This window comes from Heterocephalus glaber, unplaced genomic scaffold, assembly GCF_053883595.1.
Source record: "Heterocephalus glaber isolate CG9 unplaced genomic scaffold, H.glaber_assembly_v1.0 deba00000122, whole genome shotgun sequence".
Lineage (NCBI taxonomy): Eukaryota > Metazoa > Chordata > Mammalia > Rodentia > Bathyergidae > Heterocephalus > Heterocephalus glaber.
This window is the reverse complement of record NW_028258138.1, coordinates 88,213,690-88,240,311: the sequence shown is the minus strand read 5'-3', so window position 1 is coordinate 88,240,311 and position 26,622 is coordinate 88,213,690. Positions and strand designations below refer to the sequence as shown.

Genomic DNA, 26,622 nt, shown 5'->3' with positions numbered 1-26,622 from the left:
GTTTAATGTCAACAGCATCCATGAGTGATCCTGGCTCCCTGATGGTAGTGTGAGGCACTGACACACAGCTATCTGCAGTCATGCTTCTCTTAGTTCTGCCCTGACCCGGAAGAGGGACAACAGCTGAGGAAGGGGAAGCTCTGGTGACCCAGTGGCCTCAGGCTGGTGTCACTGTGCCCTCCCTGTGGGCTCTGGTGCAGTCACCATCTGTGCCAGTTGGCCCCACCAGTGCCCAGGGCTGGTAAATCTGCCTACAAAATCCCAGCAGTGAGCAGTGCAGTTTGTCACCTCAGCCCTGCCCACAGTGGGGAAGCAGTTGTGGACCACGTGGCACCAGACTGGTGTGCTGTGTTCTGGTGACACTTTATGGACTTTGGAATCTAACATGAAATATGACTATTTCATTGATTATTTTTTTCCAAATGGGTTTTGCCCTGTAGTGCAGGTTGCCTTGAACTCATGGTGATCCTCCTGCCTCAGCATCCTCAATGCTTATTTCAATGATTGAATAAAAAAGTCACTACCATTCTTTGCCCTTGGGGGCAAACAAAACAGGGGGAGAGCAGGCTCGGCCTGTGAGGAGCCCCCTCACCACCCCACACTGTTGGGGAGACAGCAGGGTCCCTGGGAGCTCACATTGGCCCCCACCCCTTTGGCACTGGCTTTGTCCTTCCTCCTTCGCTGCTGCCAGGACTGGTGGGATGTTACAAGTGACTGACGTAGAAGAGGAAGGTTCTTTGAGTATTTCCTTACATCCTGTCTGGAAGATCATTTTCAGGTTTATTTTGTCAACATTTAAGAAGTACTTCTGTTGGAGGTTATAAAGCTAGATAGGCCAGTGCATTTTCCAACGGTTTTTAACAATGTTTTAAGGCCTATGACTTAATGAAAAGAACAAAAATGGAACAGACTGTACATTTTTATTTTTTAATAAACCACATGGCAAAAACAACTTTATTTAATAAACATATAGGAAATTACAGTCTGAAAATTGCAAATACAGAACATATACATACACTTTGATCTTACACAAACAAACCCAGTGTCAAAATCTCTCTAAGATCAATCAATCATGTGCAAAATACCTGGTTCTGGAGAGGATGCGGGAATATAGACAGTTTCTTAAACTTGATATGGCTTATTTAATAACACATTCAGGGCTGGGGATGTAGCTCAGTGGTTCTGCTGCCTGCCTCGAAAGTACAAGGTCCTGAGTTCGATCCCCCGAACCAAAAAAACCAAAACCTTAACACATTCATTCAGAGACGCATACACTTTCCAAACGCACAGTATCTTCCAGGCTTAAACTGACACACCGGTGCATTTCTACTGAGTTGCATTCACTTCAGAGTATTTTCAGTTGCACTACTGAAATCCACTCCACCCTAGGTTGCAGAAGTCTCCACAATGCTTTAACAAAGTCCAGTTTGCCGGGTCTCCCATGTGACAACCTCAATGGCCAGCCCGGGTGCACCGAGTGATGTTTATACCAAGGAGGCCACAGCGATTCGGATTCACACTCACCTGCTACTACCACAGGCAGCCTCCGTGCCCGAAACCCATGAGACAGAGCTGAAGCCTGGATGGCAGGCCTCAGGCTTCGGGTTTCCCTCGGTGCTTGGCTCCAGGCCCAGCAAGCTTCCTGGGTATCTGGAGAGCAGATGGGCCCTGCCGCACTCAGCACCTTGTGTCATTGTTAATTTCAAGATGAGACCAACCACTGAACTAATCTTACATCTAAGGGCAGAACGGCCTAAAATTTTATTTCAAAGGTTTCCAATTCTGTTATGAACATTATACTAATTATGATGAACCAATTCATATGAATGCTAAGAAGAAAACTTTAGCTAAATTGTGCCTGCTTCCGAGTCAAATCTGGAGTGTTCACTTGAGCAGCACGACCCTCAGCCATACTGGGGACGACGGGCCCAAGTTGGGCACAGTGCAGCTGGCCTATTTCTGTAGAACAGGTCTTGACCAGAGACTACTAAAGACAACACTGAAAGCAGGACACCTCTCCTCAGGAGCTAGAATGCAGAGACTCACAAAAGCAGGAAGCTTAGTTTCAGGGAATGGAAACAAAGCACCCAAAGTTGTCAAGGAAACAGTAAAATAAGGAATCTAGAAATGTGGCACAGAACAGATGGGGGCTGTAGCTGCGGTGTCTGAGCTCCATTAGCTGGGGCAGCACTTCGGGAATGGCTAGGAACCAACAGCTTCCAACTCTGCAGAGAGAAGCCCGCCGGAGTACCTTATTCCACTGCATTCCCAGGGTGTCCCTTCAGGCCCCAAGATCATCACCGAACAAAAGGTCCCTCTTACAGAGTTGAGAAACACAGGTAACTCTTATCATTTGCAATATCAGAATGCACTGCACCGAGGGATGGCTGGGTTTTACGTGGTGGTGTCCGTCTTCCTAGCCACGGCTCTGCTCAACCTGCTCACCTGCTTCCCGGGACAGCGTGGAGGTTAGGCAGGCAGCGTGGCCTCCAGGCCTGCAGCTCAGCAGTGCAGGACACCCAGTGCCCTGGGCCGGAAGCCGCGCAGCCCCCAGTGTAAGCAGTAATCCCCTGCTCTGGGTTTTGTCATGTTATAAAAAATGACATCTGTCCATTCTCAAGTCTTGCAGATCTGGTAAAGTACAAACACAAAGCTGTCATTCGAGCTAAAAGGCAAAACTCAGAAAACTTCATGTTTTCCTTTAGCAGAGCACACACAGATTTACAGAAGTTCCTGGTGTTTCTGTACGTTACTGAAGGGTTCTTTTCAATCAATCCCCAAAAGGATGTTGAAGGGCCACAGATGTAGCTCAGTGGTGCTACCTGCCTCCCAAGCACAAGGTCCTGAGTTTGATCCTTGGTACCAAAAAAAATAAAAAGGATGTTGGACTACTTTATCAAATAACTTTCTAAGAAGCAGGTCGACAGGAAAAGCATCTATCTTATATCTGTATAAGATAGAGGAAAGTGCACAAGAAACAAGCTCAGAAGGTGAGTCATCCGCATGCCTCTGGAGGATTTCAATTCACAACTTGCCCGGGTTCCGGTTACTGATTCTCCGAGGAGCTGGGAACCGTTTCAGTTTTTCCGATCCGAAAGCATCCCTGCTGGAAAGGGACTGCTAAGTGCACAAGGAAACCTGGGAACCAATGGGTGTGAAATGCAACATGGTTATTTACACTTTTGTGACTTCGTTGGAAATGTTAATGCTGTGTCCCTGTAACACAGACACAAGGACCGTTCCTCCCGGGGAGCGCGCACACACTCACACACGTGCGTACACACACACACACACACACACACACACACACACACACACACACACGGAGGTTAAAACCTTTTTACCATTTGTTTTCTCAAAGCAGTTATCTTTTCCCAATCCTCTGGGGTTTGTGGAGTTCACGGAGATTCCCTCACCCGTATCATAAACCAGAGGTTCTCTCTGGGCAGTGTGGGTTCTACCCGGGGGACTTACTGTGGGGATGACAATAAATTGCAGCCCTCAAGAGCTACCTGAGAAGCACACGGATGACCTGGTACACAGCAACCAAACTACTAAGCAAACTGTATAAAAGTCGGCAGCTCTGAAGGGGATGATCACAGCTTACATTCTGTGGTCTCTTGCTGTTTGCAATACCATTTTACACACAGTAAAAGTGATTTTGGAAAAATGTAAATCCGAAACTCCACATCCCACTCTCACTGTTTTATTTTGTTTTAAATAACTGTGGTAATTTGAATTTCAGATTAATTTCTGCCATTCAGAATTATATTGAAAATATTTCCTAAATTTAACAATGATCACATGTAAAGATTGGGTTCTGATAAGCCTACAAATAATCAAAACGGTCAACTCTGAGATTCAAAACTCAGTAATATCTGGAAAAAGTTGTTATAAAGTATGACTTTGACAATAACATTGAGACTTATTTGTGAAATGAAACTTTTCTGAAACACTTAGGAATGAATACATGCTCTACTCTGCGTAATTACTAGTAGTGTCTGAAATCGGCCGAGAAAATTTCTGTAAAAAGAGCAGCAGTTCAGAAGCTGGATGTCAGGATTACATAATCTTAAAAAACAACAACTTAGTTTGCTGGCACTGGCTTGATATAAAATGGCCTTTAAAAAGTATTTTAAAATGTAAATTAAATACTGAATTCTGATGCTTCCTTTAACACAGGAACTGTCAAATGAATGGACGATCTTCTGTGAGGTATCTGTAGAGTTGTGTCTCTCTGTAAACAGCATTTTGGAAACATCTTCATCTGGAAATGACACAGACACGAACTGGCAGGCTGGAGCGACTGTTCTGAGACTGGTGTTTCACACAGACACAGCCATCTGGGCCCCACTCTCCTTAGGTGCGTTTATTGCTCTTGAGTCTGACTGTGGGCCACGTAAGGTGGCAGCCCTCAGACACATGGAATCAGGGACTGGAACTCTGACAGTTCATGCAAGTTCTGTTCACTTCCTGCCTGTAACTCTGAAGCTGAATAGTGCACTTATATATGCCAAAGGTGTTCAACAGCAGATGCTTTGCTTTTGACTGCACTTCCTCCCATTTAGATGAACTTCCAGGAACTGCAATGTCAAGGAAACTGTGTTACCATTCGCTATACTCAGTCACACACAGGTGAGTAGTGAGTAAGGTACAGGGAAAACAACCTTGATACACCCAAACTATCTTCCTCAGTCTGATTTCTAATCTTGCTGAGCTATTCAATTAGAAGTCACTTTCAACGCCCAGAAAGTGTTCTCATTATCAGTATTTCAATCTCTTCAGTCCACTTTCAGGTAGAGAAAGAGTATCAGACATTAATTACATAGCCTGTCATTAAAGATCTCATGCACTTTTAAAGATGGACCACATGTGTATTATTTTAATGAAAAATTAAAAGAATTAATTTGTGAAATGACTTCAATAGAAAGCATAGAAGTCTAGAAAATATCATGGTAAATAGATTTCATGCCTTTAATCTGAAGGTAGAGATCAACTTGCAATGTCCCATGACAAAGAGATAAAAAGAAATCATTTTTCTGATCTCAGTACTGACCTGCAATCTCCTTTCTGAACAGTCTCACCCTCCTTACACCTTATCGGCAGGAAACTCTGCCCCCTTCACCAGAGGCATAGGTCCGGCCTGCTCACCCAGGAGGCCCACTGCACTCCCAGCCACGTACTTAGCTGCATGTGAACTATGGCGGTGGATTTTCCTGACGTGAGAGACCAGATGTTCAAATCTTCCACCGAGTATACATCTTCTATCTTCATCAGAGCTTCTCTGATACGGTCTACGTTCAGATGGCTTGGTACACCTGTAAGTTCACAATATGTAACATCTAAGTTTACTTTGGAAGAAAATAACATTTTACATTACATTCAAAGAACACAAATGGCTTTGCCAAATTCAGTTTAAACAAATATTTTTAAAGATATTAGTTCTTAAAAAAAAATTAGTTCTTTAAGGTAAACTAATGCACACATTTTTACAAAAAATACTGTTAAGGGCAACCCACTTTCTGGTTCCCTTTCTTTCTCTCAATAAATTTTTCTACACTGAAAAAAACATACAATAAATATGTAACGTTAATATATACTCTAAAATATTCATTAAAAAATTCATTCCCTAAAATGTAATGCCAATCAAACCAGAAAAAAGTTAGATAGACCAAAAAAAAAAAAAAAAGACCCAAAGGAACATCTGATAATGATAATGCCAGTTTTGAAAACTTTTACTTTCATGCTTAGACTAGTATCAGTAAGGCAGGGGTGTCATAAATGCAATGAAGTCATAAGTTAAACAGGAATCAAGGAATGAAATGAAGCACTAGATTAAACTGTATTAAGAGTCAATCACATGGGCCGGGGATGTTGCTCAGTGGTGCAGTGTCTTCCTAGCAAGCAGAAGACCCGAGGTTCGATTCCCGGTACCAAAAGAAAAAAAGAGTCAATCACATGCCTGTAATTTCAGCACTCCGGAGGCTGAGGCAGGAGGACTGCTGCAAGTTTTAGGCCAGCCTGGGCTACACCTGAACTACCCAGTGTGAGACCCTGTCTCAAAAAATCAAGCCAGGCCCAGGGGTTTAGCTCAGTGGCACCTGCCTTGCAAGTACAAGGTCCTGAGTTCAATCACTGGTACCAAAAAAGAAAAAAATCAACTCAACAGCAGGGATGTAGCTCAGTGGTGCCACACCTGCCTGGCAAGTTCGAGGTCCTGAGTTTGACTCCTGGAACACTCCCCTCTTCTCCCCTCCCCAAATCAACCCAGGCTGTACTCTTATCGCAGCTCCACTTGTCTCAGCACCCGACTGGAACCAAGGTGGGCTCCCCCTCTGAATCTCAACTTCCTCTGGGTAAGAGACAGACTGTGCCGATCCGTATGTGATACACACACAGAGGCAGTGACAGCTTTTACCCAGAGTGTCCCCTAACTCTCAGTCTCTTAGGGAAGGAGTAACCTGCGGGGGTACCAGTGAAATCTTACCTTCTAATATTATAACTACTGTGTCCCAGATGATGCGGAATGTTGTGAAAGCCATAAGTAGTGAGAATATATATGTGCAGATGGGGTCTGCAATCTTGTATTCCGGCTAAAGGGTAACAGATCAAAGTTATGTGATTAAATAGTGACAGACATAAAACAGACTGTAAAGCAAAGCAAGGCATATGTCTCCTGTTCTTTGATTCTCCCTGGTAGACTGGAGAATACTTTTACATCTGGGATGGTGGAACAGAGAAACATCTTCACTCCCTTTTAGAACACGTAAATGACTTCCCTCATGGAATCTATTCCCTGAAGCTTGTTTGGTCTACTCTTCTCTGTGCTTTCTTTAAAATGTTCACCCAGCTCTTTCACAGAATGTGGGGCTGGGAGGGCTTTCAGCAGCCATCTGGCCTAAGCCCCTCATGTTAATGAGGGGACTCATGCTTGGAATCGGGGGACTTGCTCAAGGCCAAAGCATCATTGGTAGAGCCAAGAGGAGAACCCAGACCTCCACCCAGGGCACATCTCATGGCCCAGCAGGTCAGCGACACAGCTGACACCTGAGTTCTCCAGAGCAGTGCTCTCAAGGCCAGGTACAGGTGAGTCAGCTGGTGAGGAGACCCTGTGTGCTTAGTGCTTACAGAACTGTACTGCTGGTTGGGTGAGCTTACAGTGGAAAATGAACAGTACTGGTATTGGTATCCAGCTGCAGTTTCAACACTTAAATTAGATACATTTAAAGCTGGTACGTTACAAGGCCTGGTAGCAAAAGGCTGCAATACCTGCACTCTCACAAGGCTGAGGCAGGAGGAGTGCCATGAGATCAAGGCCAGCCTGGGCTACCCAGTGAGTTCAAGGTCAGCCTGGATTACAAAGAGAGACCCTGTCTCACAAAGAAAAACAAAAGGGCTGGGGATTTAGCTCAGTGGCACCTCCTCTGCCTCTCAAGGGCAAGGTCCTGAGTTTGATCCCTGGGACTGGAAAAAAAACAAAAAAAGAAAAAGAAAAAGACAATGAAAGATAAAGCTGGCTGGTGTGCAGCCCGGTACCTTGAATCGTATGATGTAGGCTGCGATGAGCACTCCGATGCTCTGCACCAGGTCCCCCAGGGCGTGCACGAAGGCGGCCCGAACCGCCAGGCTGTCATGCCCGGCCCGGGGCTCCCCAGGACTGGGGCCGGGAGAGCTGGAAGCCAGGGAGTGGGAGTGGAAGTGGGAGTGATGGCCAGACTGGTTCAGCAGAAGCCCCATTCTGTTAGGACAGAGGAAGACACTGATACCGTGCCTAGAATGAGTGATAAACAAGTGGCTAGTTGGACACTAGTGCGGTGACGTGGGACCCACTCAGTTACTCACTTAAATATCTGAGGACCTACATGTGTCAGGCACTGTTCAGGTGCTGGGTCAAACGAGGGAGCAGACAGACCCAGCCCGACGCCCACTGAGCTCTTATTCTAATAGGAAAGGCAGAGAAGCAAACAACAAGCCGGACGCACGGCCAGGTAACACAAAACACTCCAAAGAGACAATGTGTGGAAGGGAAGAGGGGGAGCGGCCTGAGAAGGGCCTCAGCCTCCACCTGAGCAGGAAGCACTGATAGCCAAAGGCACAAAGACGAACATGTGCTCTGCGTACTCGGGAAAGGCAGTGACTGCAGCTGGAGAGAGGGCGAGAGTGCGAGGGAGGACAGAAGCTGGGAAAGTATGCAGGGTTCTGCTTAAAAGGCTTCGGCAGGGGCTTCTCATTTATCCTGAGTATGAATGGAAGCCGCAGCAGGGCTGGGGCTGGGCTGTCCCCGCAGGCCAGTTTCATGGAACACGGAACGGGGAACGGGGACGCTCAGTTACAGCGGCGTAGCTGGCCTGGCTGCCGCAGCAGGGCAGAACAGCTTCAGAGCAGAGCGGGCGGCTTGCAGGGCCGAAACTGTTACTGTCCACCTTTGCAGAAAAAGGCTGCTGACCTCCAGGTGAAATGATTCAGTACACGATTAAGATTTGGGGGCTGGGATGCACTCAGTGGTGCCGCACCTGCCTGGCAAGCATAAAATCTGAGTTCGATCCCCGGTACTGAGAAAAAAAAAGATTTGGTAGCTTTTGGGGAAAAAGTAGTTCAAAACACCTAGCAAAAACAAACATTCTAAATATTAACAACAAATACTTTATCCTATTTAAATCCTCAACTCTTAGTCAAACTCCGTAGACAGTGGACCCTCGAGTTATGACTGGCCTGACATACAAACAACTTGAGTTATGACCGGAATTTTAGTTTTAACTTAGGAACAAAGTCTTGAGTTATGACCCGAATGCCAGCTGCGTGTGCTCCAGGTGGTCTCAGATCAGATTTAACCCTCACAGAGTTCTGGAAGGAGCATCACAGCATCCTTTCCGTGAGGGGTTCAGTGAGAAATCCTGGGCTAGGGTCTCTCTAAGGACACTGAGATCTGCCTGTGTATAGGAGAGAGACTTTGAAGGCTGTGCAGAGGAGCCTGAGCCTTTACTGACCAACTTGAGTTACAACCAGCCCTCAGGAAAAAATTGAGTTCGTAAGTCAAGGGTGCACTGTGCCTGAGCAAACTAAAGAGGAATTTATAATGTCTAGTTTTTAAATTAATATTTAAGAACATTAATACACATATTTAAAAAATATGAAAAGATCATTCCACAATGAAGGCAGGTGACAGGCTCTAAGTTCGCAGAACCTGAAAATATGGATGTGCTCCATCCAGCTTACATGAGGTTCACTGCAACTCCAACAGCTGCAGTGATGATCATGATATCTCCATTTATTTCATAGTTCATGTGGAGCGTTCTCTGCACAGCTTCATACAGGAGGAATGCCATCAGGATGTACACCAGCAGCACACTGATCATCGCCGACAGCACCTCTGGGGGAGAGCACAGACAAATGCATCTTCAGCACCAGGTATTATGCTGCACGCCAACTAGTGGTGTAGTTGGCTATTTCTGTTTCTCTTCCTCTAAGGAGGAGAAAGCACTGTGCCATTTTTGTCATAACCTTTTTCTTACATAAAAAGTGTTTAGCAACTTGAATGATCTGTATCCTTTACTAAATCACCCACCAATCCCCACCGTCCACTCATTCTCTCTGCAGTGTCCAATTATCCATGTGCACAAACCAATGCAAGATAAAGAATGACAAACTGGAAAACCACCTGTCAAATACGTGACCAGATTAATTTCCCAATATTAACAAGTAATAAAGTAAATAATTCATAAGAAAAACAGGTAGGGGACCCAATGATTTACCAGAAAAAGAAATGTCCAAGTTCTCAAAATCAATCATAATACAAAGAAATTAATTTCTTTTTATTTCCTACTAACTTGGCAAAAATTAAGAAGTGTGATAATACTGGATTAGCAAGGGTATACCAGTGCATGTATTAAATGCTTTTACATTTTTTGAAGCAAATCAAAAATTACAGGCACATATCCCTTGATCTGGCAATTGTCCGGGAATCTACTAGTAGGGATCCTCTGTGAGCATAGCTATCTTCAAGGTTTCTCACTGTGGCACTGTCCATAGCACAGCGTCACTGACAAAGAGACACGTTAAATGTCCACAGGATAGAGATGTAATGAATAAACTGTGATGTAATTTATGGTGGGGATGCCAGACAGCCATTCTGTTTTCGGGAATAAAGGAAAACAAAAATCAGGCAAATAACAACAAAGACAAGAAAGTATGCCATCTGGGGGATACTTGGGGAACCAGAACTTGAGGAACTCATTTTTCACTTTATTCTTTTTGGTAATTTTTGCAATGTTTTAATTTTACCATAAACACATATGTTGCCCTAGACTGAAGAAAAGCATTATTTTTAGGGCAAGCCAGGACTCAGTGTGCTCTGACCCAGGCTTTCTCTTCTAGCGGTGACACCAGTGCATCGACTGAGGGGAGGGGGCTGCTGTGTGCCAGCAAGTGACCAGAAACCATGGGACCCAGCCTGCTCCTGGGCCATGGAGTTGGACTGGTTTGCAGCTCAGCGGGACAGCATCTGGGGAAGTAGGGGTACTCATTCTGATAAGGAAGGATTGGACAGAACACTCATAAAACACGGTCCCGTGGGAAAACTGCTGGCCAGGAGGCAGGGATGACATCACACTATACATGCACTGGCCCCTTCAGAAATTTTTCTCATATGAATATAAAATAAAAATAATTCAACAACAGAATAGGGCAATGTGAACTGTGTTTTAAAATATTACTGCCAGATGTGGTAGTGCACTCCTGTAGTCCCAGCACTCATGCTCTCTGTGAGTTTGAGGCCAACCTGGGTTACACATCAAGACCTTGTCTCAAAAAACCAAAACCAAACAAAAAACATTATGAAGCTGGGCCTTGTGGCTCACAGCTGCCGCTGTAATCCCAGTTACTCCACAGGCAGAAACAGAAAGACCCCCTAGAGGCCAGTTTAGGTGATTCAGCAAAACTTAGTCTCAGAATAAAATCTAAGAAAGGGCTGGGGATGCAAAAGTGCTTGCCTAACATGCGCAAGGTGCAGGGTTCAACCCCTACTTCTGGGAAAACAAACAGTATGATATAATACAAGTGCTGAGACTCACAACAGGAGGAAAACACCTTTAAAGAAAATTGTTCCTTGGGCCGGGGGTGCAGCTCAGGGGCACTGTGTCTGCCTCACAAGGGCAAGGTCCTGATTCGATCCCCGGTATCGAAAAACCAAAAACCAAAAACCAAGAAAATTGTTCCTAGAGAAACCTGACATTACTCCTATTAAATGTTAAATGGTTTTGTTTTATTTCTGTTTTTTCAAGACAGAGTCTGGCTGTGATCCTCCTGCCTTTTCCTCCCGAGGGCTGGGTAAAAGGTTAAAATAATCTGGAAAACTGTTATCTACAATGACTCATTGTTCAAAGGTTCCAGGGAGTTCAAGTGTATTGGACTTTGATACATTTTCATTCCAATGTATAAATTACAATGAAGAAAAATTATACAGCAGTTATGTGATAGTTCACGTAACCAAAACTCCTAAAATCTGCACATCAGCAGAGCAGGTGTTGGAATAACCGTTCCTATTCCAGGTCATCACGGCACACTCACTCCTCATATATGAACCATATTTCCAAAGAGACAGAACGGACCCCTGAAACACACGAGGCTGTACACTGAGAACACGGCCCAGGCCACGAACCCAGCGGCAGTGTTGGGCAGAGGTGCACGCAGCCCGGACGCCACACTCACATGAGTGAGTTTGCAGACCCTGTTAGTCAGGGGCTGAGCGAGGGCAGGTGGTGAAAGGCCATCCAATAGGGTTAAGCTAAGTTAGTGGGTCACGGACTAAATCCCCCCCAAACAATAAGTAAATAGATTGAAAGAGAAGTCTTTTTTTTTCCATTAAGTTTATTGGTATATTTCAGGTATACAATACAGTTACATTCATCATTGGGATCTTGTACCTTTACATGATGTGTCTTGGTTCTTATTTTTCCCTTACCCCTGCACCCCTTCACCCCCTCTACCCTTCCCTATTTGCAAAGACTTCATTTCCACTTTTTCCTTTTCTCAGATTTTTTCTTTTCCCTTCTTTCCTTTCCCCTTCCCCACCCACTTCACCTTCCCCTTTGCCTCTCTTCTTCCTATTTCACAATATCAATTATACATTTTGATCCTTATTTACACTTTTAGTTTCTCACACTAGAGAAACTATTTGGTATTTACACATGTGTCCTATTTATTTCATTTAAGAGTATCGCCTCAATGTCCATCTACTTAGCTGTAAATGACTTGTTTCTCATTCTTTATGGCTGAGTAGTACTCCATTTTATAAAAAAAACACATCTTCTTTATTCAGTCTCCAGTTGATGGGCACTTGGGCTGTTCCCAAGCTTTAGCTATTAAAAACCATGCTGCTATAAACATGGGTGGGACATATATCACATGGTATGATTCTTTTAATTCTTTTGGGAACACACCTGAAAGAGAAGCCTTAAGCTAAATAAAATAGAAAAAACCGGGTGTGGTGGTGCACACCTGTAATCCCAGCACCCAGGAGAATTGCTGTAAGTTCAAGGCTAGCCTGAACTACACAGTGAGATCTTGTCTCAAAACAACAAACAAAGGGGCCAGGGATTTAGCTCAGTGGTTTTGATGCCTGCTGCTCAAGTGCAAGGACCTGAGTTCGATCCCCGGTACCAAAAAAAAAAGTAAATAATAATAATTTTTTAAAAGACATGGAGTTTCTGGCCTTAACTGTGACTGCTTATGATAAAATACACATAAATACTATAAAGAAGAAATAATTTTTAAAAATGTGAGATCTCATGCGGTAGTGGTACTCTCCTTCTGGGGTGGGGGGGTGTGCTTAGTCACACAGCAAAGCCGAAACCAAAACTGTGGCTACCTTTGCTGTCAGAGTGCCAGCATATTGCGCCTGTGCTCACAACCAAGCAAGCGGCATGTGCGTCCACAATCGAGATGGGATTGTTGATGAAAATCTAAGACCGATAAATTCCTTCAAAACGCCACACAGTCAGAGTGACTGCGCTTGTCAGTCCTGGGCAGCCCCACTTCACTCTCCGGTGTCTTAATGTGGATGATGAGTTAGACACCTACCCTGAGTCCCGCATGGTTTGCATTTCAGATGAACAATGAGTGGCTCTCAGAGTAAACACAGCCCGGCCGCTCTCTGACACACTGGGCATCTTGTGTGTGCTGCATCTGGTTAAAGTAAACGGAAGTCCCAGAGCCTGAACAGAGCACTGCAGGGAGGCTTGGCCTCCCCAGGCCACTGGCCCTGCAGCCCCACCATTCCCGCAGTGGTCACCTGGAAATTCCTGCACTGGCCCATCAGAGCACTGCTACCAATACCCTCTTTCCAGCAATGAAGAAGGAATGTGCCTCAGTCTGGCTCCCTGGTTAGTTCTAATTACCTGTCAAAATGACTTCTATCCAGAGTACCAGTCAATGTGCAAGGGAAAACCCCTCAAAATTTAGATTTTGAGAGCCAAGATCTGTAATTAAGACACATAAGATATTATCTGGTTAAAAAAACGCTAATTGCAGTAATATTGTTTACTCTGATGCAACAAACAAAAACCCCTTTCCCTATAAATAAATTAAACTTTGGTGAAATACCATGAATAGGACTCATTAGTGTTAAAAATTGTCTTTCAGAGTATTTTGTTTTGTCTTTGGTACTGGGGATCGAACTCCCGGTCCTTGTGCTTGCACAGCAGGCGGCAAAACCACTGAGCTAAATCCCTGGCTCCCCTTTCACAGTATTTTTAACATGATGGGTTGCAGATAAAGACAGGTACCCCTCCCAACACCTGTGAAGGAAACTGTCCACCACCAGCCCGGTCCCACGTTCTGATCCTGTGGCTCTTGCTCTGGCTTAGCCTTGGTCACTCACAGTTCTCCAAGACAAAAGGGATTCTTAGCAGAGGGGTGGGTTCTCAGTTTCCTAAAGGAGACCCAGGCACTTGATGAGAGCCCCAGGTTTCTGTGACAGATCCTTTTCCCTTAGCTTTAGGTAAACCTGGGCAGTTACAGTTCAACCTAAATGGAAACTTAGCAAAACTTAAAATTCCTGAGCTCCATGAGGAAATGCTAGAAAACCTATTATCACAGCAGTTGTAGCATTTGGTGCTACTTCACACACACAAGCATCTGGCTGAAGTGTACACCGGAGGAAGGGCAAGATGAGCAAATTGGAGCCTCTGCTGTAAGACCACCCGGCTGGGCGGAGATGCAGCTCAGCCTAGAGCAGTTGCCCCATGAGGAAACCCCGGGTTCACACCCAGGACAGGGCTGGGGGACACTCGGGTCTTTTCTCTCAGCTGGAATTGAAACCAATATTTATGGTCCATGATCTAAGGACTAAAATACACCCTGAATTTCACACACAGAGACTAAACAGTTTGGGTTGTAATGACTAACAAACGCTTAAAGAAAAAATTAAATGGGAGGAAAGACATGATTAACAAGTTTTGACAGTACCATAACATATGAAAAATGTTTACTGAACATTTTATAACAATGCCTACACTAGAGGTTTTCAAGGTTCATAGGAAAACTAGAGTACTTCTTTGTTATTCTCCATCATAGTACTTATTGTTTCTTTTACTAGCATTTACTACAATTTATTATGTTCATTTTTGTACACGCAATACTTACTGTCTCCCCAGCCTTCATTCCGTGGTAACTACAGGGCACCCACTCAGTGACGCGAGCCCCACTGCCCACGGCTGCTGCCCCAGTGTATTGACCCATCCCGAGTACCGGCTTTGCACCTGCTATGCCGCCAGTAATGGGGAGTCTCCTCGATCACATACCACTTGCCTTTCCATCATCTCGAAGACCTACATGCAGGGCAGCAAAGATCTAAGGGCACGTTCAGAAGTCTGTAAAAATGAACAGGGAAGGAAACTAGAAATAGCTTCGCTTCCTTGGCCTTTTATGCTATTTCTCTTTTTTAACCTTCTTCCAATGGAAAAAGAGAAGGAAAAACAGTGGGCTGCACTGGATTGGCCTGGAAAACTAGGATTCGCACTAGCTCTGCTGGAGATCCCCAGGGTTCCCAGGTGAAAGAAGCACATGGGTTTCTGGGGGACCACTGTGCCTGCCTACACCAAGACCCCCAGTGGACTTCTGGTCCGCTCCCCCGCCTGTCCTTCCCACTTCCCCAGCACCCCGGGGCAGCGGCCTTTCTAAGGCTGCTGGCTGCCACACACTGGCCTCGCTTGCTCGCCTCTCTCTTCTGCCTCACTTCTAGGAGGTTCTAGAACTCTGTTCTCTTCCTGTGAAAGTTCATGTGAGGTAACTAACTTCCCAACAGCATGTGAATAAGAGGCACAGCTCTTGTCACCTGGAGGAGGAAGCTGTTAAAATGAATCACAACTAGAGAAGCAATTATGATTCTTCCACATGTGTGAGGGAATATGTTAGCTGAACACTCCTGCTCTTTAGCATTGGGGATAAAAATAACAAACACCCAAAGTGGCACAGTAACCACATAGGTGCCCAGGATGGAGGTCTCTGCCCAGCACACACTGCTGTAAAAGATTCCTGTCCTGCCGCTCTGCCATACACTTCCTGTTCCACACGTGAACAGCTCTGCCCCCACAGCCCATCCACAAGACCACCACCTTAGCCAGTGCAAGATCCGGAAGGAAGTCAACCCCTCCATAACCACAGAGGGCAGCAGCAGAAAGCAAGCAAGGGAACAGAACTGTTCTCTTCAGAATGCTGGTTCCCCTTTGGGCGCTAATCCTATGGCTCCTGAGGATCTGTGGGGTTTCTCTAGTGTGGCTTTTTTCTTTTCTTGTTTTGGGGAATGGGTTCTTGCTAAATTGCTCAGACTGGCCTTGAACCTGTGATGTCCTGCCTCAACCTCCTGTAGCTGGGATGACAGATGTGCACCACCACACCCAGCCCATGTACTTACTAAATTCTAAGTGGAAGCTGGGTGTGGTGGCGCACATCTGTCATCCCCGCTCTCTGGGAAGCTGAGGCAGGAGGATCACAAGTTCAAGGCCAATCTGGGCAATTTTGCAAGACCCTGCCTCAAAATAAAATACAAATGGCAACAGAAATAAGTGTGAAGGCCCTGGGTTCAATTCCCAGTGTCACACAAACACACACAAAAATGCTAGGTTTAATAAGGTCCCAGAATAAGATGACATATGCACAATCAAATTAACCCTGGAATTAAAAAATAAAGCACATATAGCTCCTACCCTGCTCTCCTTCCTCCTACGAGAAAGCTGCTATGGTAGCTAACAAAGCAAGCAGAAGGGATAGTTTTATCCTACCTGTGGGCTCGCCCGAAGGGGAACCGACTCCTAGGACAGCCACTTGCGCTTACCCACCATTCTAAAACACCTTTCTCTCACCTGAGTCAAGGAGTTTTGCTAAAATGAATTGTTATACTGCCAAAAAAGTTACAAAGACCTTAGAGTTAAAAGTGCATCTTTCTTTTCTTTTTTGGTCCCAGGGATCAAACTCGGGACCTTGTGCTTGAAAGGCAGGTGCAGCACCACTGAGCTAAATCCCCCCGCCCAAAAGTGCATTTTTCACAAGTGTTATCTAATCCTCCAGGTGACTCATCTTCCTCTCCTCCTATCACCTGGCTGAGACAGGAAGAATTCTGGCCAGGAAGGAGGAAAGTGGCCCGGGCTGGGGCAGGGAGCACCCTGAGCCCAGGAGCCCAGGCAGAGGATTTGCTGCCAGGGAAGAGGCACAGGAGCTGGAGGCTGGGACGGACTCACAGGGCACCCACTAGCTCTGTGCCAGTGCCCTGCTGGGGCGCTCTTACGCCCCACTTTCTTCCCACAGTGCCACCACTGGGTCCATCCCTGAGGTACGGAAGAAGGAACTGCAGCTTGGATGAAGTCACTCTCCACAGTCACATGGACCTCAGATTTGAAGCAGGCATGTCTGACCACAGTAAGTGGAAAGTACCAGAGCAGGCACGCAGGACCACAGCTCCTTAGAGATAAAGTGGAAACCCTCTTCTCATCCATTTCTCCATGTACCAAAAAGGACCTACATGGCAGCCTCCACCATCGGCTATGGTAAGGATCAAATCAGTTTCTATGGTTTAGCCTGTGATCATGGTTATAATTTCAGAATTACACATAAATGTTTTAAAGTTCCAAATATTTCAGTCACAAACTGAGAAAAACAGGCGGGGTGTGGTGGTGCAGGCCTGTAATCCCAGCACTCGGATTGCTGCAAGTTTGAAGCCAGTCTGAGCTACACAGTGAGGCCCTGTCTCAAAAAACTAAAACTTTTATTTCAGCTTGAAGTCTGGTTTAAGTTATCCCAATGGCAACAATGCAAGGATCAGGAGGTGTGTGTTCTGAACACTCTGCCACAGCTTCCACATCCTCAGTTACTCGGCCTGACTCTCCAGCAAGTCGATGAAAAACCTCTTATAGCACTTGCTAGTGCCAGACATACAGAACAAGCATTACTTGTTCCTATCCCTACTTCACTCCTGGTCTGGAAAGAAATAGTTTCATAAAAACAGCTAGAGGAGAGGCACTATTAGCTGGGTGTGATAGCACACGGCTCTATCCCAGCACTTGGGAGGCTGAGGCAGTAGGATTGCTGAGTTCCAGGCCACCTTGGGCTACACTGAATTCAAGGCCAGCCTGAACTAAAAAGCAAGACTGACTCAAAAAAATCCAAATAAATAAAGTAAAAACAAACAGAAATATTCTAATCATCCTCACATGTGTGAGAACCCACTGTCTTTGGTACTTAAAGACTATTCACAGGCCTGGATAAGCATCAAAGATATGTAGGAATTGAGAGGATGAAAACAGCACTGTGGAAATCCCACCTTGTTTCTTGCCCTAAACCCAGTGAGTGTGGCACTGCCACGATAATAGCTTGATATTTACTAATGTTGGAATTTGTTCCTCGTAAGAAAGTTTCAAGAAACCTAGTCTAATTTTCTGCTTCCTTAGTCTGAATCTCAAGGTAATATCCTTGTTTAATTCCAAGGAAAAGAAGAGGATACTATTTTTATCAGAATAGTTACATAAGTGGTGATTTTCTTTCTTTAAGGTGTGAACTTTGAGTTGGAACTTCTAAGCATTTCTATGTACTAAAGTGATCGGAAGGCTAGGCATAGTGGTGCACACCTGCCATCCTAGCACTTGGGAGGCTGAGGCAGGAAGACTGGCATGAGTTGGAGGCCAGCCTGAACTACATAGTGAGACCCTGTCTCAAAAAACCAAAACAAAAATAAAGAAAAAAAATGTGACTTTTGCAACATGTTTTACCTATTCACAAAATAAATTAACAACAACAACAAAAAGCCCAAACTCCCTTTCCAACCTCTATGCCATCAAAAGAAAACAAAATTGAGCAACAGCGGTAACAAACCCAGTTTCTCTCTGCAGGACTCTTCCAGGCTTGAGTCTCCAGCCTTGCAATTCGAGGTCACAAGAGCAGCATTGTTAACTGTGTCCATGAGACAGGTGCGCGCAAGCACGCACGCACGCACGCACGTACGCACGTACGCACGCATGCCCCACCCTCAGGACTCAGATCACTCATGCTGCACCAGGACCCCGAGGAACTCAGGACCCTGGATTCCGTGGCTCTCTGGGGTCTCCTGGATCCCCATGTCACATGAGATTTTCCTCCCATTATTTCCACCGTTACTCTGGGGAACAGAGTAAGTGGAACAAGCTCTCTATCTAGAAAGATCCTCATAAAGCTTGTGACATAAAAAACAGAAAAGACCCCAGAAGTTCTACTTTAGTATGAAGTGTGAGTGCCTCCCTAGGTCTAGAAAGCACTCATCTAGCTACACCTTTAACAATCCTCTTTTTAGATGGCTTTAAAGGTTGTGATAAAATTCATATACCAAACTCAGCATTTTAATGTGTACCCTTCAGTGGTTTTTAGGACATGGTACAGCTGTGTAACCATCACCGCTCTCTAGTTCCAGAACAAGAGATAGATCAGGGCAAACTGGACAAGTAACTGGGCGGAATGTGACAGGGTCAGGTTGAGCCACATATTTTCTATCTCAAGAGAGGATGTGCACAGAACACAGGCCTTAAGGCTGAGCACCGTGGGCCAATCAGAAAAGTGCTATTTTCAATCCTTCATTTGAATGTGGGCCCAACCAATCAGAAGAGCCTTCATCTACATCTGGCACCAGGCCAAGTAAGTTTTGCTAGGACACTAGCATTGCTTTACTTCCTTGCTGGGGAGGCTGACCTGGTAATTCTGGATACAAAAGACACCTTTCCATCCAGGCATGGTGACACACCTGTCATCCCAGCACTCTGGAGGCTGAGGCAGGAAAATCACCAAGTGCTGGAGGCCAGCCTGGGCTACATAGTGAGTTTAAGGCCAGCCTGGACTGCATGGCAAGACCCTGTCTCACCCCCCGCCCCCAACGCCACAAAAACAAACAAAAAACCCCAACAAAATAAACACCTTTCCCCTTACCCTTGGGCTGCTGTGATACCTCTTTTCTGCCTTCAATAAATGTCTACCTTTGTTGTCTTTTCTGTGTGTCTTGTCCAATTCTTTGATCAGGACACCAAGAACCTGGAAAGAAGCCCATGGGACCACCATCTGGTAACAACCTCCAAAGAAATCCCACACCCATTAATTCTGAGAAGTGATTACCCGCTTTTGCCAGCCTTCCAGGAAGAAGGTGGCGTGGTAAACTGCAGAGAAACAGCCTCCCTGAGACTTGGTGTCTAGACACTGGAATATAGCAACATGAGCAAGAGAACAAGGAGGGAAGTGGGTCCTGGGGATCCTTCAGCAAGGATCTGAAGTGAGGATTAAAGCCCATGGGGAGAGCAAAGAGAGAGACCTCAACAGAGAAGGAAGTGGCAAAGTTGCACTTTCTCCTTGAGCCCTGACTCACTGTGTGGGAAGTCAGCTCACACTTGCAGACACTTGGTGACTACTGGCAACCACAGAGGCCTCCACAGAGAAACACACCAATGGCCAGGGCAGTGGTTGGTGAGTTATTCAAGTTCAGATATCCCCCTCAAAGAGAGCAACTGTCTGGTATCCATCTTGGAGAGGGCCCAACAGGGCTTGAACTCAGAGCAGTTGTGGGCTGGCTCCATCAGGGTGAGGCAGAACTGAGTTCAAGTGGACAGGAGTTCAAGTCAGCAGGATGCACAGAGTGTTTCAGGCTGAACAAATCAGGTTCCAGCCTCACGGCCCGAAACCAGCCTGTGCTTCAGAACTAAAGGTACAGGCTTGCTGGGATTACCCACTACCCGATGTAAATCTACAGCTGGCCTGCCTGGGTTGATCAACACGGATCTTTACTCCGTCTGCTCACTCTGTCTACCAGTGACGCCGAGACACCCCTTGAAATGGACTTTTTTTCTTCTTTTCCTCTTTTTTTCTCCTTTCTTTTTTGTTTTTTGTTTATTGCTTTTATATGAGTGTGAACATTGTTTCTAATTTTCTTATTGTTCCATTCATTTTTATTTCTTCCTTCTCTCTACCTAGTGTTCTTTACCAGTTTCCCAAAGTTCTTGTAGTCTCCCTTTGTCCTCCAGCCTTGCTTCTAAACTCTTTCTCTTCTATTTCTCAACACCCCCCCCCAAACCCTTTTAAATTTTCTCCCGAGGGTAAAAATTGGTATTCTGAGTGCATATAGTAGTATGTAATTTTCTGGTTTTAGATTTTGTTATATAATCACAAATACAGTTCATAGGGTTAAAGCTAGCAAATTAACAGCTACTACAGTTTGTCATTTTCTAGACTGTGTTTGGTGATACTATTACTGACTGTACTGTTTAAGCCAAGGTGACATAATTGTTCTAATCAGTTGTTCTTCCTGGTATGCCAAGACTCTGACTGTCTAAGGGCCAAAAACAATACTACAGGCCAGTGCCAAAAAAACAGGGGCTAGGCCAAATAGGCAGCAACTTCTCATCTCCAATAAATTGAAGAGGGAGGATATTGCTACAGACTCAAAACCCAAAAGCCAGCTACATGTGGAAGACATCTCTGAGAAGTAGTCATTTCCTAAAGGTTCTAAATACTAGCAATAAAGCTACCTGCCATAAGCAACCCAGGAATTAAAACTAAAAAAAAAAAAGAAGACACTACTTAAGCAAGATGCAACCCCAGATTTCCAGCTCACCAAAGGCAAACCCAGGGGTCAATGAGGTAGAACAATTTGAAAGCCACACATCTGGACTCTCTAAAATGGTAACAGTGGAAGTAACAAAGAAGATGATGAGGCTCTAGAAAAAAATCAAGTCAGAAATAATTTCTCAGATAACTACAGAGATGATGACCATAATGAAAGATATGCTTAGTGCCTCTAGAGCAGATACAGATAAAATAGAGGAACTTAGGAAAATGATGGAAACCAGGAATGTTCAACATAAGAAATGGAATCCATGAAACAGACTCAAATAGATATCCAGGAGATTAAAAATTCCACTGAAAGTATATGCAGCAGAATGAGCCAATGTGAGGACAGAATATCAGATCTAGAAAACAGGATTGCAGTTAGCGACCATGAAAATGAAGATTTCTTAAAAACAGCAAGAGACCACACACAAAAAAATCAATCCAATAGCTGGTAGACCATGTAAATAAGAATAACAGAAGAGTGGAGTCAATAAAAAAGCAAATGACATAAATAACCTATTCACAGAAGTAATGGCAGAAAACTTCCCAAGAATGGAAAAAGAATTTGACATACAAATAAGTAAGGCATACAGATCTGCAATTAGCGATGATTAAAAAAAAAAATCTACCCCAAAGCATATAATAATCAGTGCTATGGCTTGTGTCTAGATGTCCCCACCTAAAGCCTCATGTGGTCACTGGCTATTTTGGAGGTGGCTAAATCTAGAGTGTGTGATTGACTGGCTCACAGTGGGGCTAGACCCGAGGCACTAGGATTGAGGGCACGACTGCTACCTGCCCTAGGTAGTCTAAATAAGATAAAAGGGGCAGAGAGATGCTGTTAAGGTCTTGTGTTGTTTTTGCCGCTTCCGCCACCATGAACTGTTACCCCTCTGCCCCCTTGCCTTGGAGCCAGACAATTATGGACTGAAACTCCTATGAACTGTAAGCCAAATAAACCTTTTCCTCTTTAACTCTGGGCAACAGGTATTTTGTCTCTGCAATGAGAGAAAAGTAACTAACAGAATCAGGATTCCAGAAATTCAACTCAAGAACAGAATATTAAAAGCTTTTAGATGGGCCCAGGGATTTAGCTCAGTGGTTCTGCTGCCTGCCTCCCAACCGCAAGGTCCCGAGTTCGATCCCCAATACAAAAGAAAAAAAAAACTGTTAGAGAAAAGAAACAAATCACATCTAAAGGAAAGCCCATCAGGATCACACAGACTTCTCAGCACAAACCCTCAAGGCAAGGAGAGCCTGGAGTGAAGTATTTCAAGCTCTAAAAGAAAACAACCTCCAACCCAGATTGATGTACCCTGCAAAACTATCTTTCACAATTGATGGAGAGGGCCGGGGATTTAGCTCTTTCACCGCCTGCTGTGCAAGCTCAAGGACCGGAGTTCCATCCCTGGTAACAAAAACAAAACAAAAACGGGAGGTGGGGAGAAGTGAACCAACAACAGGAAAATAACATGACAAGGATAAGTCAATACATGCCAATTAGAACCATCAATGTAAATGGTCTCAATTCACCATTCAAAAGAAACAGACTGGGAGAATGGATCAAGAAGCAAGATTCAGCAATATGCTGTATTACAAGAGACACATTTAGTAGGAGAAAGGAAAGAAGGAAAAGAAAAAAATACAAGAAAAGGAAAAAACAGAAACAAAGACTTTGTAAATAAGGACAGGTGGAGGGGTCAAAGGGAGGGGAGAGGAATGGGGAAAAATAAGAACCAAGATATACCATGTAGGGCTGGGGATTTAGCTTGGTGTTTCCACTACCTGCCTTGGAAGTGCAAGGTCCTGAGTTCAATCCCCGGTACCAAAAAAGCCCCCCAAAACAAAACAATATATATCATGTACAGGTACAAATTCCCAATGGTGAATGTCATCATATTGTATACCTAAAATGTACCAATAAACTTAAGAAAAACAAAAAACAAAGCAGCGGGGGACACATTTAACTCAAAAAGAACTCACAGTCTGAAAGTCAAAGATGGAAAACAATACTCCATGCAACAGGAACCCAGGAAAAGCAGGGGTACTTGTGCTATTTGCAGACAAAGTGGATTCAAACCAAGACTGATTAAGAGAGACAAAGAAGGTCATTTCATCCTTGTAAAAGAAACAATCCAAGAGGAAGAGATAAATCATAAATATATATGCACCAAACATCACCCCCAACTATATAAAACTATTAAAACAAAAATACTAACAGACATGAAAAAATCAAATAAGCACTAATACAATTGTAATGAGGGACCTCAATATCCCACTGTCACAAATAGATAGATCAAGTAGACAACAAAATCAACAAAGACATATCAGAATAGTGCCCCCTTTTATTTTAGAGGCTCCATTTTCTAAGGTCCCTAACAGTAGGCCTTTGGACTCTAAAGATTATTCTTTTACTTTTTCACTTCTATGTCCTGTTCCCATAGTATCTATATTCTGGGAGATTTTCTATATTTTTCTAGTCAAAGAAGAAAATACGTATTTTTTTAAAATTAGCCATAGTTTAGTTTTGAGTAGCTTTTACATTTTAGTGCATTACTCTGAGAATGCTTGTCTTCTGTTACGTTACCTCTCCCTCCCTGAGGGCTCATTATTCTGTTGGTTCGGTTTTGCTCACTCTTTCCTGCTGCCAGTTTTTCTCATGTGCTGAAGATTCCTCCTGGTACAGCAGGACAGGGAAGCCACCATTTAAAGCAGCAGGGAAATGCTGGGGAGATGGGCGGGAGGAAATGAAGAGGTCGCGAACAAGAGGGGCCCCGCTGGGTAGCAGAGGACAAGTGCGTTGGCTTAGGGTGGCCAGGTGGGATCCAGGTATTAAGCCTGCAGAAGCTTCACTTCTGGTCGAAATAACTTACTTTAGTGCATCCACGACTCAGCTTCTCCCAAACATCGATTTCTTTCCAGAGAAACTACCTGGGCTTTCACCTCGGGGAGGATGCAAGTGCCTCAGTGAGGTGTGCAGGGAAGTGAGCAGAGTGGAGACCCCAGGAGCGGCTTCCCCTTGTCAGTCGTCCCCTTCAGTTCTCCTGGGTTCCGGCCCAATGCCCTCCTCTCCTCATCTCTGTCCCTGAGCCGCCTTTGGAGCTCTGTGGGTTGGTCCAGTTTGGGGGAATGCTGGGTATTTTACACCTGTTTCTTTAGAGGCCACAATGCAGCTGAACAATGAGCTGGCAGACCTTGAGCTTTCCACCTTGTGAGCTATGCAGCCATTGCTACACGATCTAACCACTTGCTGTGATTTAAAGAACACCACTTCCTTCCCATCCCTGCTGCCTCAAAGGCCCCTCTCAAGTCCAAACAAACGGTCTCTTCTGACCCCCTCGACCATTAACATCAGTCAATCTTTACACAATCCTTAATTAATTCTCCCTGGAAGGCCTGTTTCTAGCAATGCCAAGGGCACGGGTCCCTGTAGAACAAGAATGCTGCGTCCGTCTCCAAACACCTGGCCGTCCTTGGATCCCAGACGGATGGAACCAGGGCCACCGTGAGCTGATGAAAGTGTCCCCAGGATGCTTCAGGCCCCTCTTCACGTCAAAATCAAACCTCAAAGTCTCGGTCTTGCACCGTGCAGGCGCAGCGCTCCTGGCCTGGAGGCTATTCTCCTGTGGTGTATCCACCAACCCTCCACTTTCCTCCACGCCCTGACTAGGGCTAAATTCTTCTAACCACCCTCCTGCACGCTGTGCCTTGCACCGCAGTTCCCAGCTAACAGTGTATTCCAGGCTGTGGCTTCTGTCAACTCACTTCTTTTTTTTCTTCTGGTACTGGGGATCGAACTCGGGTGCTTGCAGGGCAGGCGGCAGAACCGCTGAGCTAAATCCCCGGCCCTGTCAACTCACTTCTGTCCACTTTCCAATTTCCAGGAATTTCTGGAAACTTCTTGTTCACTGGTGACCCAGCCACCTGGTTCTCTCTGGTGTTTCCATTACTTTTATATTTTTATAAACATAAAACTCTCAGAGAGACAGAAATAAAATGGTAAAATGTAGTTCACCACCTTAAACCCTGTGGCATGATATAAAAAAATAAAGATAGGCAGAAAGGAGATGAGGAAAATCATAATTTTTAAATGAACTTTTAGTAAAAACTGCAGGCTCAGTACACACACCCAAAACTCCGAAAGTTCTGAGCCATTCCCTTTTACCCATAAAGGGATCGCTTTCACCTATGCATAGACCACACCTTTCCCACTCATATGTGCCTTTCCCCACATGCAGGGGATACAGCTCTGACCCCAGGTGGCTGTCACCACGAACAGGCCACCATCCTCCCTGCAGAAAGAGCCCACCTCCCACTTCCCTCAAGGTCCACAGCTGTGCTCCCGAGACCCCTATGAAGGCCTGGCTCGAGGCCATCAGCGCCTTTCCTCTTTCTGGAGAGCCACACTCTATTGCTCTGCATGGCACTTTAAAATTCTGGCTCACAAATCCTCCTGTTCCTCTGTCTGATGCGTCCTGAAAATTCTTTCTCTGTGATGGAAATCAGTAGCCTGTCCCGGGGTGAGGATGTCTGTCAAGTTCCCCCTTTCTGCTTTGGGAACCTCCTTGGCTCCTGTCTGGTGACACTCTAACACGTAAAGGAATCCTGACGATTATGGGTTCTAACTTGTAAGCAGAGCACCTTCCATGTTCTATTACTGCATTTTCTGGGGGACAGTTCTGCTGGTTTCCTTAGAGTTCCAAGGGGATTAGGAACTATCAGAGTAAATGAAATACATTCTCTTAAATAGTATTCAAAGTTGGAAATCCCCACTCCATGACGCGAAGTTTCAGATCTTAAATTATAGATGTTTAAATCATTAAAAATTAACATGTGAAAATAATTTTAAGGTTATTCAAAAATCACATGATTACTGGTTAAACAAATGACTGTAAAATATATGGGAAAGTAGTGGGTTTCTTTTAGGACCACATCCACATGCATTATGCAGGAGCTTAAAGACAACAGGAAAACCTCACTTAGGACATCAGAGAGTTTTGCAGGTGTGGTGGTGCGTGCCTGTGATCCCAGCACTCGGGAGGCTGAGGCAGGAGGATCGTCAAGAGTTTGAGGCAGCCTGGTCTACACAGTGAGTACAAGGATGGCCTGAACTACATAGCGAGACTCTGCCTCAAAAATCAATAAGTAAATAAAAGAGTTGAAGTTCTGAGGGATGGGGGTCAGACAACTTTGTAACATGATAATCAAGATGTTTTTTGGGTATGGTTATTGAGGTATGATGACTTTTACACTGAAGACTCAGTGATTAAGTAAGAAGACTAGATGCTGAGTTAAAATAACAAAGCAAGGGGATCTGGTGGATCTGAGCCAAGATTTGAGAGCCCTATAAAATAAAACACCAGGTGTTGACTTTGAGACAGGCTTTGCTCAAATGTCAACTCCTGGTTCCAGGCAGGTGACGCCTGGTCATGCAATAGTTCAGGTAACTGTTTCGCACAGGTTTTCAAAAGAGGTAAAAACACAAAAGCACAGTGACAGCAAGAAGCAGAGACA

General features: G+C 44.9%; 1 protein-coding gene across 3 annotated transcripts in view; it reads right to left on the bottom strand.

Annotated features, from left to right (window-relative positions):
• Positions 1-913: 913 nt before the first annotated feature.
• Positions 914-26,622, bottom strand: part of Slc30a4 (solute carrier family 30 member 4) — a 31,491-nt gene continuing 5,782 nt past the window's right edge. The window contains exons 3-7 of one of the 3 annotated variants that reach the window (XM_021261570.2): positions 9,217-9,370; positions 7,537-7,771; positions 6,488-6,593; positions 5,184-5,318; positions 914-3,138 (exon numbers count right to left, since the gene is read on the bottom strand). In XM_021261570.2, coding sequence (XP_021117229.1) covers positions 3,047-3,138; positions 5,184-5,318; positions 6,488-6,593; positions 7,537-7,771; positions 9,217-9,370 — 722 coding nt within the window. In that variant the 3' untranslated portion in view covers positions 914-3,046. Of the gene's footprint in view, positions 4,584-5,183; positions 5,319-6,487; positions 6,594-7,536; positions 7,772-9,216; positions 9,371-26,622 lie in introns of all 3 variants that reach the window. The other 2 variants (XM_021261569.2, XM_004835802.3) reach the window with 2 other exon arrangements.